Source organism: Eubalaena glacialis, chromosome 4 (genome assembly GCF_028564815.1).
Source record: "Eubalaena glacialis isolate mEubGla1 chromosome 4, mEubGla1.1.hap2.+ XY, whole genome shotgun sequence".
NCBI lineage: Eukaryota > Metazoa > Chordata > Mammalia > Artiodactyla > Balaenidae > Eubalaena > Eubalaena glacialis.
In genome coordinates this window covers 26169660-26191443 of record NC_083719.1, presented here as the reverse complement: position 1 = coordinate 26191443, position 21784 = coordinate 26169660, and the positions used below count along the sequence as shown (strand labels likewise).

The following is a 21784-nucleotide window of genomic DNA, read 5'->3' as shown; positions in this document are numbered from 1 at the left end:
CCAAGTTTTAAAATTGTGAATGGATGCTTGCACCAATTCAAGACAAAAGAGTTTTAAATTATGAGTATCTCTGTTTAAAACCCCTCCATTACTTCTTTCCTTATGGGCAAGGACCTGCCTTCTTTGAATAAACAAAGTGAAATTCCACTATTCATAGAAATACAGTTGAAGCTAATGTGGGATTTAAAAAGATCAGGGGTTTAGGAGGCATGAGAAGAGCAGCTGAGACCTGGAACAGCCATCACAGGATACTCTAAGTAGGGCTGAGTTTCCAAATAACAGCCAATGTTTGCTGAATGGCTCTTGTGCTAAGGGCTTTATTATGTGTTATTCCTCACAGTATCCTGATGCGTTAAGTTCTCTCACTGCAAAGGAGAAACTGAGGCTGAGGTCACACAGCCGGAACATGGAGAAGGGGGCAATGGAGCCAGGCAGTGGCCCTTGGAAGTTCACACTCTTACCACGATGCGCTGCTCTGTTTCAGTCATGACACTTCTTGTCTTGATCCTGGCATGATCTCATCAGCTAGGGTGCTAAGGCTTCTAAGCAGTGCTGATGTCTGATCCATCAGCTTCAGATATCTGCTTGCTGGTGAAGAACATTTTGAAGTTAGAGACATGGTAGGAATGCTGTAGCTGTAGGCTGGCTGACAAGTCACCAAGGAAGGTCTTCAAAGGAAGAGACACTGTACACCCTGAGGCTTGCCTCAGCCTCTGAAATGGGCTCCTGCTTCTGAATCACAGGAACCAAACTCACAAGATACTAATGTACAGAATGCCAACTTACTAATTTCCAGTGAGTGAGTAGACTATTCACTGTTCAGAGAACTCTCTCCTGAGAATCAAGGTTCACAGAAGCCTCCTTAGTCACTACAACTTCATTTGCTGAACTCAAATAATGAATAAAGGGAAAGGATGGCACTGATGTTTGGAATTCCACGAGGGCAGCTAGACCTACAAAACCACAGAGGCGGTCCAGGACCAGTTAGTTCACAAACAAGCACTTCAAGAGAGTGTTGCAACTCAGGATGACCAGGTAGTACAGCACAGTCCAATAGTGAGTATTTTTACATGTGATCCGCATGTATCTTGAGCATTTCTGAAAGATGTCCAGCAAAAACTCCCTAAGTTTCATGAAAGTGCTTTCTCTTAAGTTTGGTGAGATAATCTTATACTAAGAAACATCCTGTAAACTACTGGCAGTACAATGCATATAGTGCCAGCAATGTGGGACCACTACTGCTAAAACCAAAGGAAGATTTGGAGAGAATGTTATATAATAAAAGTGAAGGACCTGACTAAGAGCTCCTTGAGAACCTAGAACACTTACAGATCGATGTCTACAGAAAACACTTCTAGAGATTTAAAAAAAAATTCCCCCTAGATACTGGGAAATACATACTTGTCAATTATCAAAGTTATGGCCTAATCTTACATTTAAGTCACATTTTTAAAAAAGCTGCTCAAAATCCCATGCTTTAGTGATACTTGTAAATAATTCAAGGCATTTATTTACCATTGTACTGTGGTATTCCTCATTGGCACTTAGAACACAAATGAAGGATGTCTTGATAAACTAAGTATCTTCCTATTTGAAATGTGCAGAGACATAATTTACTAAGTTGGTTACAGTCAACAAGTAGGGACTGAATTTTATTCTTCAATGAGAATTACAGAGCATGAGAACCAAACGATCGAACGTTCCTAAAAAGGAAATTGATGCCCTTTTATTCTACCTGAGTTAAAACAATGATGAATCTCATCAGAGTTCATGGGAATAGTAATAAATAACTACTAAACCAGACTTACAAGATCAATGCTATGAACACACCAAGATCATATACAATTAATTAGTGCTACAGTTTGGTTTTAAATCTTTAAAACTTCAAAACACACCTTTTTATTTACTTTAGCAGACAAAATAACTTACTTATAAAAGTAACATCATTTACAGAACTCTAATACATTTTTTTCAAAATTTAAAAATAAAGAATAGCACTATTTTGCATTCTGATTTTACAGGGAAATAAAGCTTTTTGGCACATAATGTTCTATCAAAAATGGAAAGCTGAATCAGTTTGCTTTGCTTTTCACAACAGAAATAAGCATTTATACTTATTAGCATTGGGAGATCAACTTAACGACAAGAAAAGTTTGCTGGAAAATAGAATCATTGGAAAAATAGGATCTGGTGCCACCTACTGAGTGGCAATAGCAATGTGACCTTGGGTATTAGCCATCAAGTTAGGTAACACACTATAATTTTAGCTACATGCAACTGTACCCCTATGGTCAAGGCTTAAAAGCTACATGCAAAAATGGAAACGACTGCTGTATTAGGAATGAGGCTTGATGGATGTTTTTTTTTTTCTTTAAATGCCACCCGACCTTTTAAAGGAAAGGAAACCAAGGAGGTAGTTAAAAATGATTACTGAACACGAGGAATACTGAAGAGAGGAAGACTTTGGCAAATTAAGTAAACGAAAAGTTCTATGATCAAGAGCGACTGGGGCTTCCCTGGTGTCGCAGTGGTTGAGAATCTGCCTGCTAATGCAGGGGACACGGGTTCGAGCCTTGGTTTGGGAAGATCCCACATGCCGCGGAGCAACTAGGCCCGTGAGCCACAACTACTGAGCCTGCGCGTCTGGAGCCTGTGCTCCGCAACAAGAGAGGCCGCAATAGTGAGAGGCCCGCGCACCGCGATGAAGAGTGGCCCCCGCTCGCCGCAACTAGAGAAAGCCCTAGCACAGAAACGAAGACCCAACATAGCAATCAATCAATCAATCAAATAAATAAATCATTAAAAAAAAAAAAAGAGCGACTTAGGTAGGGTCTCTTACTCATGGAGAGACTGGTGGAAGGCAGTTATGTCCTTGGGTATTTATGGTAGATCAGAAGTAAGGACTTAACTTTTTTCCCCTACTATTTACATAAAAAGCTGGTTTATTTGAAAAAATTATCAACCCAGACTGCCAATAAAGTGGCACTTAGGAACTATTGATATAATTGACACCCATACTGACCATCTGGAGGAACAAAAAACCCTGGAGGGTTTTTTTGATTAGCAAAGTTATTTTTTGTTTGGTTGAATTTACTCAAATAGACCCCCTCAATACCAACAATGCTGAGAGCATTCCGTAAGAGTTGGGGCACAATCCTAAGTCTTGGAAAGGTAGACTTCCTAGAACATTTTCATGGACTGGCAAGTTTTTTTAGTATTATTATTATCATTACTTTGGTAGTAGCTTTTGAGAATGTTACCTTCGTGTAAGGCCAGGGCACCCTGAGTACTAAGAGCATGCCTAAGACAGGTCTGTGGTTCTCCTTTCCTTCATAACATGTCTCACAATCCATAATTTGTTTCTCAGCTGTCCACCAAGAGGGCAGGGGCCTTGTCTATTCTGTTTGTTACCATATAACCAGCACTTAATTATGTCTGGCACATGTACGTGCTCAAAAAATGTCAGCTGGGTGAGTGAATGAATAAATGAATACATCTCATACAGTACAACCAACCTAAGGGGAAGAGGGGAAAAGAGGAAAAAAACCCTCACAAAAGTGAAGACGACAGTGATGGACAGAAGAAAGATGAGCATCAGTTCCATCAACTGGGGGTAGACTTGATGCCAAAAAAAAATTGCCATCATTCAACAACTGGTGATACCTGTTTGGAGATTCAAAATACCTGAAAGATTTTAAATGAAAGTTAGTATTAAAACAAAGTGTTCTATGGAAGATTCATTTGTAAACAAGTTAATGAAAACCCTGTTACTACATCAAGATGTTAATAGGAGCCTAGCGTTGGGATGTTTCAAGATGAAGTGGACTCTGCTGAATATACCAGGTGAACGTCTAGAGGCCCATAGAGGGAGCGTAGCACACTGATGACTTTTTCTTGAATGGTGTCAACTTGCTCAGAAGGACAGTAATCATCCAGACTTGACCTGGAACCAAGCAGAGAAAGAGAAAGGAAAAGAAAAATACACATAAATAGGATGAGATCATACTGTGCAGTGAGGAAAAGCCTGCATGTGTTGACTTCAATGTAAATTAGAAATGGAGCTATGTTGAATTTTGGTATAATAACTGTTGAAAGCTACTAAACGTTTACTCTATGTCAGGCGCATTACATGAATTATGTTCTTTAATCTTCTCAGCAACTCTCTGAAATAGGTACATTTACCACCCCTTTAAAGGAGTCTGAAACAGAGAAAGATTAACCTGCACAGGCCACATACTAGTAAGTGTTGGTGATGGGATTCAGAACCATACAGCATGTCTTCAAAGCCTCAGTGCTTAATACTAGACTGTTGTTTCCCTGAAAGGGAGATGTTGCTTGGGAACACTGGGGCTAATTATATTAGTGACTGGGCATCATGTTTCACATTCTTTTATTATGTGTACACTCAGGCTAGAAATTATGAGGGTAGAGGCATTCTAACCGATAAAAGGGTTCTGCTTCTATAAACAATTTGCTAACCACACAACTGTACAAGATCAACCAAAATGAAATGTGTGGATGTGCTGGTGTTGGGATTGGTCTCCTAGGTAGTATTAAGAGAAGAGAGCAAAGTGCGATGGGGCAGGAATCTGCATTTTGGGTCTTTCTAGAATCACCAACTGTAATTTGAGTGGCACCAGCCAGTAACAATGTCGCTGATAATTTTAGCCGGATTAGTATCTAAAATGATTTTATCAGTGTCTCCTCGTTCTGAACTGGGGTGAGGAAATCCATTGGAAATCCCACTGGATTGGAAAATGGCACAGAAATCTTTATAGGAGGAAATGGAACTAGTTACCTAGCCTACTCCTTATCACAAGTATTTTAGACCTAAAGAAACAATCTGTAAGACTTCAGATGAACTCATTTCATTCTATGGTGATTAGTTTATTTTTGAGGCTTGATGTAAACAATTTTAAATTATGAAATACTGTCTAACATACACTTATGGATAAAGGCCTACTTTAAGAAAGCAGGATATGTAAAAGTTTAATTTATTAGCCTTAAAAAATAAGGGGCATTTCAATGCTTTCACAAAGATTTCTGGCTTCTTTCAAACAGTATTAGAGTAGCTCTTGATGGGAGCTACCCACAAGAGGGAGTTTTGGAAATCTGCAGGTACATTTTTGATTGTCACAATGACAACTAGGGGACCAGGGAAGAGGGCAGGGCTGCTAGAGTGCTTGCAATATGCAGGATAGTCCTGCAATGTGAATATGAATTGTCCTGTGTCCTGTACAGTCTCCAAGGTCCACGGAGCACTTATATAAGTGAAAAACCTGTTTTTAATTTTTTGAGCCTAGAATTTAATACTCTTCTACATATGAACAAAGTATTTTTGAAAATGGATTAAACTAAATTTTCCAGGAATGCAAATACTCTGTGAATTGAGGGAAGATTGGACTTTAAGTTCAGAACTTTACCAAGAGGTTCCTGTGACTAGACTAACCATGTTGCCATGGGAGTGCTGTTCATGGTATTTGGGCAATACGACACACTGGATCTGTTGGCATTTTTAACAACTGCATTTAGTGACTCTTTGTAAAGATGCCAGTTTGGTGCGGCATTTTAATATATATTACTCTATTATCAATTACTTTCATTTCTCCTTTATGTTACTATTTTTTTGGTGTGTGGATATATGAATATATATTTAAATTATGTGTATAGGTAGGTTACTGCTATAAACTAAATGTTTGTGTGCCCCCAAAATTACTATGTTGAAACCTAATCCCCAATGTGATTATATTTGGAGGTGGAGGTCTTTGGAAGGTGATTAGGTCATGAGGATGGAGTCCTCATGAATGAGATTAATGCCTTTATTAAAGAGGCCCTAGAGAGCATCTTCACCTCTTCGTTTTATGTGAGGTTACAGGGAGAAGATGGCTGTCTGTGAACCAGGAAGCAGGTCCTCACCAGACACTCAATCTGCTGGTGCCTTCATCTTGGACTTTCCAGCCTATAGGTCTGTGAGAAATAAAGCCCCGTTGTTTATAAGCCACCCAGTCTAAGATATTTTTGTTATTGCAGCCTGAATGGATTAAGACAATGATATCATCTACATATTATAAATGCTATCTAAATATATTTAAATTATGTGTATATAGATCAGATTATCTATGAATTTCATTCAGGATGGTAACAGAATTCTCAAAATATTTCTCATAAAATATATAATATTACTTGCCTGAGCATTTAAATACTTATTTTAGAAACTCACAGTTACATGCAAAATGAATCCAAAGATTAACATAGAAAAGAAATGTTTATTAAATTGTTGTAACTATTCAGCACATTAGTACATTCAAATTTAAAACATGGTAGCAGCTAAATATTCATCTGTAGGACACAGAAATGGGAATTCTTATGTTCAACTGAATAACATCACCAACTTCAAAGACAAGATTAACAGGAGTTGTATGTTGTTTGCCAACCATCACTAATAGGAAAGAGAAAATATAACACCTGAATTTTGAGCTGAGTAGGTAAAAAATCAGTAGGTAAGAACTACTGCATTAGTAATCATTAGATTCATCTACGGAGATGAATTAATTTCCCACTGCCGTTGTAACAAATTACTACAAACTTAGTGACTTAAAGCAAAACAAATTTATTACCTTACAGTTGTGTTGGAGCTCAGAAGTCCTAAAATAAAGGTGCTGTCAGGGCTGTATTTCTTCTCTAGGCTCTAGGGAAGAATCTGTTTCCTTGTCTTTCTGGCTTCTAGAGGCTGCATGAATTCCTTAGCTCAAAGCCCCATCCTCCATCTTCAAAGCAAGCAGTCTAGCATCTTCCAATCTCTCTGATTCTGACCTTCCTGCCTTTCTCTTATAATAACCCCTGTGATTACACTGGGCTCACCCAGATAATCCAGGATAATCTCCTCAATTTCAAGCTCCTTGAGTTAATCAGATATGCAAAGTCCCTTCTGGCATATAAGGCAACATATTCACAGGCTCTGGAGATAAGGATGTGGACATATTTGGTGAGCCATTATTCAAGCTACCACACTTACCTTGCAATTGTCACTACAGTGGGTTTTGGCAAATTTTTTAGAACGTAATACACAGATTGAATAAGATATTCAATTTCTTGTTCTGTGCTGATATGGTGAGGAAGTTCTGAATAATCACAGGTTAGACCAGCCTGGTGAACCTGAAAATAAGACAATTAAAAATTACATGGTAATGTTGTTGTTTTCAGAAGATTCTTTAACCATTTATGGCCTTGCTGACAAATTTTTAATATTTTTGTGGATTAGGATTGTTTCTTCCTTAATAGTTTCCATGCCATAGCAATTATTTATACTTTGAAGTTTTGGAAGAACTGGCCTGTACACCAGTTTGGGCCTGATGCCTTTTCTAGGAATAATTCTTTATTTTATGATTGTGGATTCATTCAGTTTCTGTCTTTACTTCAGTCTATTTTGATAATTTACATTTTCTAGCAAATTGTCCATTTCACCTGGACTCTAAAAGCTAATATAAATTGGTACATAGTATTCTCACCTTACTTTTCTTTCAACAAATTATTTTATTTACTTTTTAAATACACGTAATGAGTACTACATTTAAAGCTTCAAGACGATACAAGGGGAAGACTTCCTCCTACCTTACTGAACCTACTGTTTTGAGTTTCTTGTGTATGCTTCATGTATAACCATATATACTGATATCTTATACATGTGTTGTAAATGTAAATGACTGGTGTTCCAGTCTTAGCACTAAACTAAATGTGCCTAAGAGCTAGAAATGGCCCACAGGCTGACATTTTGCAGTCTCTGCTTTAAAGTTCTGAAAACTGGAATTCAAATATATTGCAGTTTTGCCTAGGGTACATAAGTGCAAAGTATGGAAACAAACACTAATCTACTGTATTATTGGAGGCTCTGGATACACATCAAAGATTTAACTGCCAATGATCAGTCAATGCACTAAAAAGAGAGACTCTGCATGTTCTTTTCTACTAAAATGATCAAAACACCTAGTGTTCTAACCCTGCAGCTATGGGCACATTATATTTGATTACATAATCTGCTACCAAGCCTATGCCATCCTTTTTCTCAACAAACAATGTATAAAACCACACCCCCTCCACCACCAGAAAATTCAGATGCAATGCGATGACTAAAGTAGACCTGCATGAAGACACATTCCACAATATCACGTGAGCTCAAAGCAGTTTTAAACCCTAAATGTCTTCTCACTATCATTCTTAGTAATTGCCATTAAAAAAAAAGGGTGAGTCTTGAGTTATCTCTGATTTAACCAAAATATTCTTTTGCTGGTATTTTTTATTCTTACAAAGTTAGCATTAAATAAATACATAAATTTCAGTTCAAATAAAGTGGTTTGATTATATTCCACAAATAAATAAAACACTACAGCAAAACCACAATTTATTAAAGTAAAAGAAACACCAGAAGTAAAAGAAGCAGAAGACCTGGAGGTCTCAGCTCTGGCACAAAATTTGAGAAAAGGCACCCGAACTTCAAATGGGAAAATTTATGCTTAAATACTACAAAATGATACAAAAATAAAAGAAATTATCATTAAAGGCATCCTCTTTTGACACAGCATTCAGATTGCTGTTGGCAAACAAACTTATACAGCTAATACAGTTAAGATGTGCTGGCCACAATGGCTTCTATTGTCCTTCTATTTGGTTTTTACAATCAGAAAAGTTTTCAGAGAGAGAGGAAAGAAAGAAGGGGGAAGGGAGTATAAAAATGAATCAATAAAGAATAAGCAAATGTAGAAATTTTCTTTTCTAAAAGAAATCTTTTCTCTGGCAAGGAGAGATCTGACCATAGGCAAAATTAATAAATCCACAGTACTTTTGCTTCATACATAAAATTGGCAAAAGTGTGTTTTTCCTGGAAAACTTTTCCAGTGTTCTGGCTTCTAAAAAGTATGTATTTCGTTCACTTCTTCTTCTTTTTTTTTTTTTTAAATCCACTCACACTTTCCAGGAACACAAATAAAAGTGAATCACTTTAACAAAGAGCACATTTTTCTAGCCAGAAAAATGCCTTTCTTAAAGGGTCATTTTATACTTCAATGTAAGTATTTACCATTTCATAGTCCGGTGCTTCCATCCGTTTTTTCAAACTTTGTACCAGTGGAACTAGTGATTCCATTCTGGAAAAAAGCACCCCTCAATTAAACATCACATCACCTCAACTAAAATTACAGTAGCAAATGAAATTTACCATTAATAATATGTTTCATATGATTCTTGGGAAATTAAAGTTGTTCAAATATCATCTTAAAATATTAAGAAACAAAGGTTCCCTGCTGTTTTCTTTTCTTTTTTAAAAATTTATTTAATTAATTTATTTTTGGCTGCATTGGGTCTTTGTTGCTGCGCACAGCCTCTCTCTAGTTGCGGCGAGCGGGGGCTACTCTTTGTTGCGCTGCGCGAGCTTCTTATTGCTATGGCTTCTCTTGTAGCAGAGCACAGGCTCTAGATGCGTGGGCTTCAGTAGTTGTGGCACGCGGGCTCAGTAGTTGTGGCTCGCGGGCTCTGGAGCGCAGGGTCAGCAGTTGTGGTGCACAGGCTTAGTTGCTCTGCCGCATGGGGGATCTTCCCATACCAGGGAACGAACCCATGTCCCCTGCATTGGCAGGTGGATTCTTAACCACTGCGCCACCAGGGAAGCCCCTCCCTGCTGTCTTCTTACTTAAAAGATTACAGATTGTGTTAAAGATTAAAAATTGGCATTCAAGAAACTGAGTCTTTCCTCTTCTTTAAAAATGGAAGTTCTACTGTGACTTTAAAAATTATTTTGATCAGCAAGAAAACTAAGTGCCTTTAGCACCCTGTGATGAAAAAAGATAGTTTCCCAAAAGTTAAAAAAAAAAATTAAGGACATATTTATTGACATATACAATTATAACTGGAAAAGTTTTATACTGTCTGATATAATAACAATGGTGCTTTTAAGTTATTTAATACAGATGGAACTCTTTGGAAGCCCTGATTAATTAGTGTTTCTAGTATTTTAATGCCACCTCTACCAATACCCACTGATCTGCTGGGAGGGAAAAAATAAAGACAAAAGGAAGGCATGGAGGCCTGTCTACTCACTCACCCTATTACTTCTCCCTTTTTATTAACGACACTTTCTGGGCTTCTGGACCCTAATCACCCACCTCTTCTATTTCCTTAGGAATAGTGAAGACTCCTTCATGCTGAGGGTCTGACCCTTTAGGGGCATGGAAAGTTTGGGGAGACGTTTCTTGCTGTCTGACTCACTTTTCCTTTGTGCTATTCTTTTTTTCCTCCAACTCCAGTCACAGTTTAAACTCACCACTGTTGTAGCCTTGTTGTTTCTTCAAGGCTGTGACAGAACTGCCTGCAGGTGGTGAAGAGCTAAGTGTGCTCAGTAGGCAGGTGGGTTTCAGTGGAAGGTGGCTAGATTCAGGATTCTCAAGTTGTCAGGCTATTTTGTTCGTTTTGTTTCATTTAATTTTAAACTTGGCTTGAGACTTCACAAAATAGTAGGTATTCTTCAATATTCCTGGGAAGACTCATGTTCTGTGACTTATTTCTATATCTCCATCTTCCATCATAATTTCAAAAAGGAGGGAATCATTTTTAGATCTAGCGCCCTATACTGAAGAGGAAAAGCATTAACTTATGTTAAAGTGCCTGATCAGTATTTACTGATATGATTAATACTACTATGGTTTATTCTTCCATACCACTGCTTTCCTTAGTGACAATAAAGTTTTATGATACTTATATTTCAGGGATGTTTCTGAACATTTTATTTTTAAGTGAAAATTGCACTGAATATTTTAAATAGGTAATACACATAGCAAAAGGAGATACTAATTTTTTAAAAAATATTTATTTATTTATTTGGTTGCACCAGGTCTTAGTTGTGGCTCGCGGGTTCCTTAGTCGCAGCTCGCCGACTCCTTAGTTGTGGCATGCAAACTCTTGGTTGCGGCATGCGTGTCGGATCTAGTTCCCTGACCAGGGATCGAACCCGGGTTCCCTGCATTGGGAGCGCAGAGTCTTAACCACTGCGCCACCAGGGAAGTCCCAAGAAGATACTAATTTTTAAAAAGCAATTTATCTAGCAAATTTAGCAATATATCTAGGACTAAATACAGTAGAGTTGGAGAAAAAAAAAATTTGAGGGTCTTACCCAGGATTTGAAGCCCATTTCTGTACAGTTTCTTCATCATCACCATCACACAAATCGGCAAAAGCAGCTTCTAAATCTTCTAATTGATGAACTCGAGTATCAACACAATCTACCAAATCTTCCTTTAAACACATTGAAAAGCCGAGATTATATAGTTACTCTTTCAAAAAAACAAGTGAAATCCCATTACAATGAAAATTTGATTCAATTAGTTAAAACATAATTTTTCAAGTACTAACCATGGGCTTCCCCAAGAAACACACACCAAGATTTTGGACAGTTGTGTGCGAGTACTCCAACATCATGTAAGATATTATTAGATATGTGATAAATAGACAAACACAAAAGAAACAAATGGAGGATACCTCTGTCAGGTTGGTACCAGGCTTTTTAAATTGGTACAGCTCTTGTAAGATTTTGTACTCCTCCTGGAAAACAAAACAAAAAATCCATATACTAGGAAAAAGATTAATTGTTCAATGATATGCTTTAAATAAAAAATGGCTGTGATACAAGAACATCTTAGATAATCATTTAAAGGTTAGTCAGGGAAAATGAGGGAATATGTATAATTCATATTTCATTGTAAATATTATCACTTCTTTAGGGTAACTCTATCCATCTGGGCATGACAAGAATGTGTAAAAATTAGCTATGGAAGAAGACTTAATGGCTAACAGGTAATAAGATGAAAATATTTCTAATAATATTCTACTCTATAAATGGATACATCCTAGGACCTGAACAGATTTTCGCTATTTATGGGAAATACACATATCTTAGTAACAACAATAACAAAACTCTCCACGTTCACTTTGCAGCCCTTTCCTGAGCCAGAGAAGAGAGCTCTGGAGTACAAAGGCAATCCTGGAGGCAGATGCAATGGAAGGATTTTGCAGGAGAATGTCTCCCCTTATTCAGCACAGCCAGGCAGCCCCACTACAGGTAGGTATATCTGGCCCCAATAATCCTATTTAGGAGCATTGTCAGGAAGGGGTTACACACAAGACCTAAAATTCCTTAAGCACAATGCTGTGTACTATCCTCATCATAACAATCCTGTGAGCTGGGTATGATTATTATTTTGATTTTATACTTGAAGAAACTGTGGGTCTGAAAGGTTAAGTAACTTTCCCAAGATCATACAGCTAATAAGTAGAAGTAACAAACAGAACTTAACGCTTTCTGACTTCTGAATATGTTTTTTTAAAAAATAGCTATTAAACTATAAGGTATAATACATGCTCTTTTCAAAAAGTTCTACAGAACCAAAGGATATAAAGGAAACAATATCCCCACTTTCTCAGGCTTCCTTATAGCACAGGAAAAGAAATAACTGTCATTACGTTTCTTATATAACCTTTTAGAAATTCCCATTACAAGTATTTGGTGAGTATATTTGTAGGATAAATTCATAAAGTCAGGTTTTTTAGCTTCCAGGTATGCCCATTCTCATGTTTTCTAAATATTTCTAAGGTCATTTCATAATTCTGAACGCTGGTAGTTATAGTCACTGGTCCATAAACAATAGCAGGAAAGAAGCAGAGGGCAATTTTTCCCCCTTATTGCAAGCTGGGAGAGCACTCTAGTTCCCCCATTCTTGCTCCAGATTACACTACAGTTGACCCTTGAACAACATGGGTTTGAACTACACAAGTCCACTTACACATGGATATTTTTCTGTATATTGGAAATGTTTTTGGAGATCTGCAACAATTTGAAAAAATTTGCAGGCCAACTGTATAGCCTAGAAATATTGAAAAAATTAAGAACAAGTTAAGTATGTCATGAATGCATAAAATGTAGAAAGATACTAACCTATCCTTACATAGGCACAAGATGAATGATATTACTATAAAATTAATAATGGGTTAGTTTTCCTACTGTTTTACAACTTTGCTTTCAAAGAATCACATTACTGTACAGTATGCCCCTCTCTCTCCTAATTGGAGAAACTGCATATCATCTTATCACATAAGTGGTTTTTAAAAAAATATAACAATGTTTCCAATACTGTACTATGAATATGACTGTAATACTGTATGCCATAAAATTTTTATAACGATTCGTTCATTAGCATACAGGCTAGGCTACCGTGAAGCAATCATGTCAATTACACTAGGCTACCGTAAAGCAATCACATTGCTGCTTCCTCATTATCAATGCATGAATCGTTATAACTGTAAATAAATATGACTTTGTCACATTATTTTTCATTTCTGATATCTAGTGCTAGTAATACATATAACAGTGTTTGTATCATATGAGATAATACTGATGTAGGTTCATCTTCTTAACATGATATAAACTTATGGTATTGATAAATACAGTACAGTACTGTCAATGTATTTTCCTTATGATGTCCTCAACATTTTCTATTCTCTAGCTTACTTTACTATAAGAATACAGTATATAATACATATAACATACCAAGTATGTGTTAATTTACTGTTTACATTATCAGTAAGGCTTCCGGTCAACAGCAGGCTATTAGTAGTTAAATTTTGGAGGAGTCAAAAGTTATACCTGGATTTTTGACTACACAGGGAATCGGCACCCCTAACCTCTGTGTTGTTCAAGGGTCAACTGTACATTCTCCAATTTCACCTATTTTTAATCAGTACCTATTAAAGATCTTTGATAATTTAGATAAATCACAATGGCTTCCGATATGCACACAGAACAAGGAGTGTAAAGTGCAACATCATTGTCATGAATCAAATACTGAACTTAGGTAGAAAAAAGACAGTTAATTTGAATCCCCAAAAGAACCAATCTGGAACAACCTCCCATATGTTAAGGTAAGCAGTTATATGTGCTCATAAAATGCACCTGGGAATGCTCACTTGGATCATGAATTTACCAGTTTCTTAAAGGCACCCATAGTTCTACCTCAGACCTGTGCATACTAATAGTGTCTGGTGATTTGCATTTAAGATCTGATGAGGTACCTGAAGGATCACAGGACTGAATCATCAGCTACAAATCATACATGTGTAATCAGGCACCTCAATGTTCAGTGAAAAATTTGTCACATGGGATTGTATATACATAGAATATCTCTGGAAAGATATACCAAGAAACTAGCCATGGTATTTGTTTCTAAGAAACTGGGGGAATGGAGAAGGAGTAAGAGAGTGACATATACACTTCTTAACGTATACACCTTTTTGTACTACAGCTGACCCTTAAACATCATGGGTTTGAACTGCGTGGGTCCATATGTGGCGTTTTTCAGTGAATATACACTACAGTTCTACACAATCCACGGCTGGGTCAATCTTCAGATGTGGAACTGTGGATACCAAGTGCCCAGTACAAAGTTATACGCACATTTTTGACTGTGCGGAGGGCTGGTGCCCCAACCTCCATGTTGTTCAAGGGTCAACTGTATATGATTTTATTTTTTTCAACCACCTGTGTACACACTACCCCAACTAATAAATGCAAAATAAAGAACACTATCTAGAGCAGGGATTAGCAATCTATGGCCTACAATCTGTTTTTGTATATCCCTCCAGTGGGTATACAAAAATTGAATAGTATTGACAATTTTAAAGGGTATAAAAACAACAAAGAAGAATATGTGACAGAGACCACATGGGGTCCCCCACAAAGTGATTACTACCTGGCTGTCTGCCGAAAGTTTCCTGATCCCTGATCTACAGAAATGTCATACAGTTCTCCAGAGCCACGTTTTAAAAATACCACATTTGGGACTTCCCTGGCAGTCCAGTAGTTGGGACTTCGCCTTCCAATGCAGGGGGCGAGGGTTCAATCCCTGGTGGGGGAGCTAAGATCCCGCATGCCTCGTGGCCAAAAAACCAAAACATAAAATAGAAGCAATACTGTAACAAATTCAATAAAGACTTCAAAAATGGTCCACATCAAAAAAAAAAAAAAATACCCCATTTACCTGAGTGAACATTTCTTTGAAGGGATTCTTGACTGAAAAAAAATCTAAGTCAATATCTAAAACAAATGCATCCCCTTTCTCCAAAATTTCCAGGATTTCTCCAGTGCTGACTGAAGTGTGGCATTCTTGGCTTTCAGAAGAACATGAACACGATGGTTGTAGACAAGTTTGGTCTCTTCTCTGTGTCACTGAGTCATTTTCCAGTCCTTCTGAACAAGATTCACCATTAGTAGAGGCAGTGTTCTCTGCGTCCTCCAGTGCTAGCTTTGGCTTCTTAGCAGAAGACACTGTGTCATTTTCTTCTTGATTGTTACAGAGTTTATAAGGTTTCACCATAATTACATCCAATTGTAAAGGTTTTTGGTTCTCTAGCTGGTCTTCAGTTACATAAAGACCATCACTTAGAAAGTAATGATCTGTACTTGTAACCCTGGATCAGAGGAAAAAAATATTTTAAAGACGAAAGGACAGTGCTCGCTTCGGCAGCACATATACTAAAATTGGAACGATACAGAGAAGATTAGCATGGCCCCTGCGCAAGGATGACACGCAAATTCGTGAAGCGTTCCATATTTTTGAGGCGAGGACCCAACACAGCCATAAATAATAAATAAATAAATAAACTTTAAAAAAAAAAAAAAAAAAAAAGACGAAAGGACAAATTAGCTGACATTTCATATAGAATTTCAGAAATACAAGAAAGGACATATTTGACAAAAACTGAGAGCTGTCTATAATATTTGTACTTCCTGTTCTTCTATGGAAATAGGGTTCCCCAAATTTTTAGCTGGGCACACAACTGCCCAAAGTAAAGACCATATTTCACAGTCTATCTTGCAGCTAGGTGTGGCCATTTGACTAAATTCTGGTCAAAAGCTGTGAGTGGAAGAGAAGCGTACAGAGCCTCGCCCTCCCCTCCCCATCGACTGGCATGTGAACAAGGTGGTGGCAAGCCCCACTTGGACTCTGAGGACAAAGGCGATACTCTAGAGACGGGGGAGCAACAAGACAGAAGACACTGGTGTTCTCCAAACTGTAGGGCTGTCACATTGGCTCTGGACTGTGTGTGGCCAACTCTAACATGAGAAGAAAATAAATGGTCCTGTTTAGCCAGTGCTTTGGATCTCTCTCATACCAGCTGGAACTTTATCCAAAAAAATCACTTAAGAGAAAAATTGTATCTGGAAATAATTTATAATAATAATAATAGAAGCTCCCTCTGACATATTTCAAAGCTTCATTAAATTTTATATAACTATAATATTTTAATATGAAAAGCAACTTAAAAGAATCTTGTGCACTTGGAGAATGCATTTCACAAGTTGTAGATTCCTGATTTTAGACATATCAGCATGTTCTTAGCTTTTCAACTATATTACGCCTTGATAAATACTTTGAACAGCAAAACCAAATGCTTCTTCCAGAGGTAGGATCTACCCAATTAAAATAATGGTTAACATTTATTTCCCACCCACCCTCCTCTAGCATATACAGCCTTAAGTTTAAAAAGATACAATTTTCTAAGAAAGATTAATGACAATAAAACTAATGTCCAAGATTATTAAAAACTGTACCATCCTAAGAAAGACAAAGGCTGTATCCCCCAATCTAAATCTGTATTCTTCTTTAATAAGGAACATTTTACTTTGTTCACATCCGTACAAACACATACATACATCTCAGACTGCATACCTATATGTGTGTCTTTTCCATAAATTTTTACTTGCAGGATTAACTAAAATCATGAGATAATAAAAATCTTCCTAATATTGTTATTACACATTGAGTATCAAATGTCTGTTTCAGATTGCTCAAAATTAATTTGATTTTGCAGAAACCTGTTACAGGTTAAATTAGGCCTACTCACCGAAGTACTTAATAAAAACCCTACCACTCTTTCATATAAACCAGTATTATGTATAATATTTGTATGTGGAGCCCTATTTATTTATTATATCCTCAATAAATACAATTTTTATGTATACACAGAAAAGTTACTTGTCCAATTGATAAGAACATACAACAAAAGTTAATTGTATCATTAAAGATAAATCAGAAATAAAAAGTATCATTTTCAGTGAGATAGACTGTATTTCATTTTCAATGTATTACCATTTCATCCCACTATCCTTCAGGTTCTAGAAAGTCATGATTCCACTGCTTAAAACATTCATCCCATAACAAGAGAATTTAGAAAGCCAAGAACATTCTGATACTTCTAAAGATATTACAGTATCACAAGCTACATAAAACATTGGTTAAATAGCTTCTACACCAAAAATAATTGCATATATAACTCAAGTCAGAGAATGCTGCTATTTAATTTAGATTAGGTAATTATCTAGAGCTCACCATATTAATAAAATTAAAACCCCAAATCTACTTTTCAGCCACTGAATTTATAAAAAAACCAAAGTGAGATAATTTTGCTTTTTCATTGCAAATTGTTAAATTCAGCAGACAAAAGTTACATTGGAAGGAAATAATAAAATGTTATCATTAAATATATAAGTCTATAAGGTACTTCAATGATTTAATGGAATTAGTCATCAATGGAGCCAGGTTTCCAGAGGAGGAAGATCATGTTATTCAGAAACCAACTTGACTAGCAACAAAATACAAATGATGTGTGAAAAAGATCAAGAGACTTGCAAATTTGTTCCTGGTGTTTCGAGAACTCTTTTTGGAAGAGTTGAGGGCTAATCTGACCCCATTTTTGTGTAGAGATACTTATAAGTTATTACAGGGACCTAAAATCAGATAGAAGAAGTATTCAATCCCTTTCATACTCATAAATATGAGGAAATTACCTGATTGTTGTGGTCGAAGTGTCTTTGCCTACTAAAAAATGATGTCTGCCCTCTCTGATTTGCTGAGCCCATGTGGGATGAAGCCATATTACATGGGAAAAATGGCCAGCATAAACTGCAGGTATAATCCAATTCTCGATACTTAATTCTCTGGAAAGAAATAGAGAGGAAGCATGAAAACTGTTAGTAAGTAGGTTTTTCCAAATGTAATTTCATTCAGAACAATATTTTAAGACAGTAGGTCTCCAAGTGGGGTCCAAGGACCCTTGCAGGGGTTCCTGAGACCTTTTCAGTGTAACTAGTTCAAAACAACTTTTCTAAGAACACCAAGGCACTATTCCCCTTTTTCACTGTATTGACATTTACACTGACAGTACAACGCAATGGTGGTTGATGTCCTAAGATTAATCAAGGCAAAGGCACCAAACTCTACTAGTAGTCACCGTGTTCACCACTACCAAGCACCAGTGTCCCACACCCCCATCCAGTTTCACATGAGAAAGTCTTCCATAATTTTATTAAACTTTGATCCTGAGTATACATTTTAAAATAACCTGTGTGGCAAGATGGGAAGTGCACAGCAAGCACTTCTGCTACGTATTTTGAAGTACAACGGTTGTCTCAAGGAAAAGCACGTGTAATTGAATTGCAAGCTGAACACCATTTTTCTTGAAAGGAAGACTGACTCATAAACCATAGTTGTTCAGACTTGAACCTGAATTGCTGGATTCTACATTCCAACTAAGCTTTAAGAAATGACCACTTGTCAAGTTTTGGTATAGTATTAAAGAATATTCACAATTATCTGAAAAGGCTATGAAAATACTCTTCATATACCTCCACCAAAACAACATATGGTAACGGACTGAATGCAGAATCTGAGAATCCAGCTGTCTTCTATAAAGGCAAATATTAAAGAGATCTGTAAAATTTAAACATTGTTACTCTTCTAAGTTTTTTTTGCTTTAGAAAATATATGTTTTTCATAAAAATATCTTATGCTAACATATAAAGTTCTATTATTTTGAAATGAATTAATATCTTAAACATTTCTCAGTTTTAATTTCAAATATGGTAAATATCAATAAATATAACTCACATTAAAAAAAAACTCAAGAATTTGTAAGGGTGTACAGGAATCCTGAGATTAAACAAGTTTAAAAACTATTATTCTATGACTAACTGTAAAGTCGTCATACCTGCTTCATAATTCTTTTTAATTTCTAAAATATAAAATCTCTAAATATAAAAGAGAGTAAGGACAATGGTAGAGCTACCACATTTCTTTAGAAATTAGTGCTCTGAGTTTTAGAGTCAACTAAAAGAAATGTAGTAGGCTAAAATTAATTCACACAAGCATCTATATTTTAATTTTAATTTTAATTTTATATTATAACAGGAAAATTACTGCTATGTAACTTTTCATTTTATACGAGTAGGCTACATGGTAACAAATACATAAGTAAAGAGACAGTGACACAATTTCAGGGAACTATATCACTGAAGAGAGGTCAGTAAGTCACTATTTAGAGATACACTAGGTATGTCTTTCCTGAAGAATGGACTACAAATTACCAATTTCACGTCCATCTCTATGATTCTGTATAACTGAAAGTCAGTAGGATTTGTGACCTGAAGAGAAACAAATTGGGAGGTTGCAGGGACTCAATACTGGAAGAAAGGATACACAAATTGAAGATGCATTGCTTATACAATTACTGAACTATGTGTTCAAGACACATTTTCTTGTGCCTCCGTAACCAGACTTTTAAAGGGGTAAAGAAGAGAGAACTGGCTTAGGTAATTTCTAAAGTCTCCGACTTCTAAAATTCTAATTCTAAAGCAGAGGTTGGCAAACATTGGCTGGGCCACCTGTTTTTGCAAATAAAGTTTTATTGGAACACAGCCACTGACACTTGTTTACATAGTGTTTACGGCTGCTTTCACACCACAAGGGCAAAAATAAGTAGTTGCAACAGAGACCATATGGCCAGCAAGCCTAAAATATTTACTATCTGGTTCATTAAGAAAAAGTTTGTCCATACTTGTTCTAAATAAAATAAAAAAGGCAAACAAAAGCAAAACTCATGAGCTTAGCAAAGACTATTTCTCTTAATTGCTTATCATCTACTGCAAATTGTATTTCAGGTACATAAGAGATCATTAACAAAAATCACATTTTACCCGAAAAGTGTTTCCTTATCAAATACAGTGTCAGCTGGCATATTCACAGGAATAAGGAGGTCTGGATGTGAATCAAAATGCACAAAACTTATATTACTTGCAGGAAGATGCTTTGAGCCAATGGCCCGGTATATAAAGGGCAGAACCTGTAAAAGACACATAGATGCACACATTCAGAATTGGTACTGAAATCATGACCATACACTCAACTGCAGACTGAAAAACAATGCTAAACATAACTGCACATAACTTGAAGCACACCAAGTTGTTAAAAAGTAGGGAAACAGGAAATTTGTTCATTGTACATGGTTTAGACAATCATCTCAAGCCTTATTTTTTCCTCAGAACTTCCAAGTTACACCTCCAAAGGCTTTAATGGGCATCTCTCACCACCATGTTGCCTCCACCTCAAACACAAAGATAATGTGGGGAAACAGACAGGACTGGTTCTCAGGAAAAAACTGCTGGTTAATACCCTCTCTGGCATTAAAGATGTGTTCAAGCTACCTGGGTCTCTGGGTCTTTTCCACACCTTTAGGACGGTGGTACAGGGCTGTGTCGTCTGTAAGGCTCTTTGTCCTGTTAGGGTCTCTAGAGTTCTAAGTTTAAGACTGAATTTGAAAGCACCACCTAACCCATGCTTGCTCTCTCAGACCCATACACACCATCTCTAGGTCCTGAGAGACCCAACTTCCTTCCTATTCTCTTTACTTTATTCATCCACAAATCTGGAATCACCCTCTTCCTCTTTCAGAGCCACAGCATTCCCAAGGCATATGAATGCTACTAAAAAAAAAAAAAAAAATCTTAGATCACGGGACTGTCTCGTAGGCTTCCAGAAATCTAGATTAGGGCACCATTTTAGCTATTCCAAAGTAGCACTACCTCAAAAACAGAAAATATCTTTAGTGTCTATAAACTAGGGGCACCCTGTTAAAAGATTTATGCACACACTACGCACACAATAATACTAACGGCCCTATGAGTGCTACTTTGTACCCATTTCACAGATGACAGTCCACATTCTTAACAAAAGCCTCCCAGCTACACAGCAGGAACGTGTAGGGAGGCCGGGAGACAGTAGGAAGCCTGCGTTAATGCGCAGGTTGAGGACTCGGGGCTCTGCAGTTACACTGTCCGCGTTCGACTCCCGATGCCACCAGAGCCTCGAGGGTTAGAGGAATTGCCCGACTCGTAGTAAGCGCCCCATAAACGTCAGCGCCTATTCTTCCAAGCTAACCGTTCTGGTGTTTTCCCCACAGCAATGCAACTCGCGTGGATAACTAATGCTGGTTATCCCTCTGGCCTCCGATGCCCAAGCTCCGCCGCCTCCTTGGTCCTCGCGCGATTCTGCCCCAGGCCCGGCAGCCGCCCTCTCACCTCCTGATGATCCTCCACTACCCACACCGGGAGTTCATGGTAGCGCCGGAGCCGGGCGCACTCTCCCGTAAACTCGCTCATGTTTTCGCTCCCGGCAGCGTCCCAGCGAGCTGCACTCCCAGACGCCGGAGCTGCCGCCCCACCTCCTCTCCTGAGAGGAAACGCGCGCTCACCCGGTTGTGGTTCTGGATTGGAGGATGTAGGGGGCAGGGGGCGGGCGCCGGAGGGGTCGACGAGAACGATTGGCTTAGATGTTCATCGTTCTTATTGATGCACCAATCACCGCGCACAAGGCGCTGCGGCGAGCCCAAGAGCTTTCCCTCTTGTGGTCTGGCT

At 37.5% G+C, this 21784-nt stretch overlaps 1 protein-coding gene and 1 non-coding gene across 2 annotated transcripts; one reads left to right on the top strand and one right to left on the bottom strand.

Annotated features, from left to right (window-relative positions):
* Positions 1–2000: 2000 nt before the first annotated feature.
* Positions 2001–21591, bottom strand: C4H5orf22 (chromosome 4 C5orf22 homolog). The gene is made up of 9 exons (XM_061187685.1): positions 21449–21591; positions 20069–20214; positions 17885–18034; positions 15075–15504; positions 11524–11586; positions 11159–11280; positions 9074–9140; positions 7016–7155; positions 2001–3943 (listed from the first exon to the last, which is right to left on the bottom strand). The coding sequence occupies exons 1-9, from the start codon at positions 21527–21529 to the stop codon at positions 3811–3813; spliced, it is 1332 nt and encodes a 443-aa protein (XP_061043668.1). The 5' UTR covers positions 21530–21591; the 3' UTR covers positions 2001–3810.
* On the top strand, positions 15545–15651 carry LOC133091644 (U6 spliceosomal RNA). The gene has a single exon (XR_009700970.1). It is a non-coding gene; the product is annotated as a U6 spliceosomal RNA (small nuclear RNA).
* Positions 21592–21784: the final 193 nt, after the last annotated feature.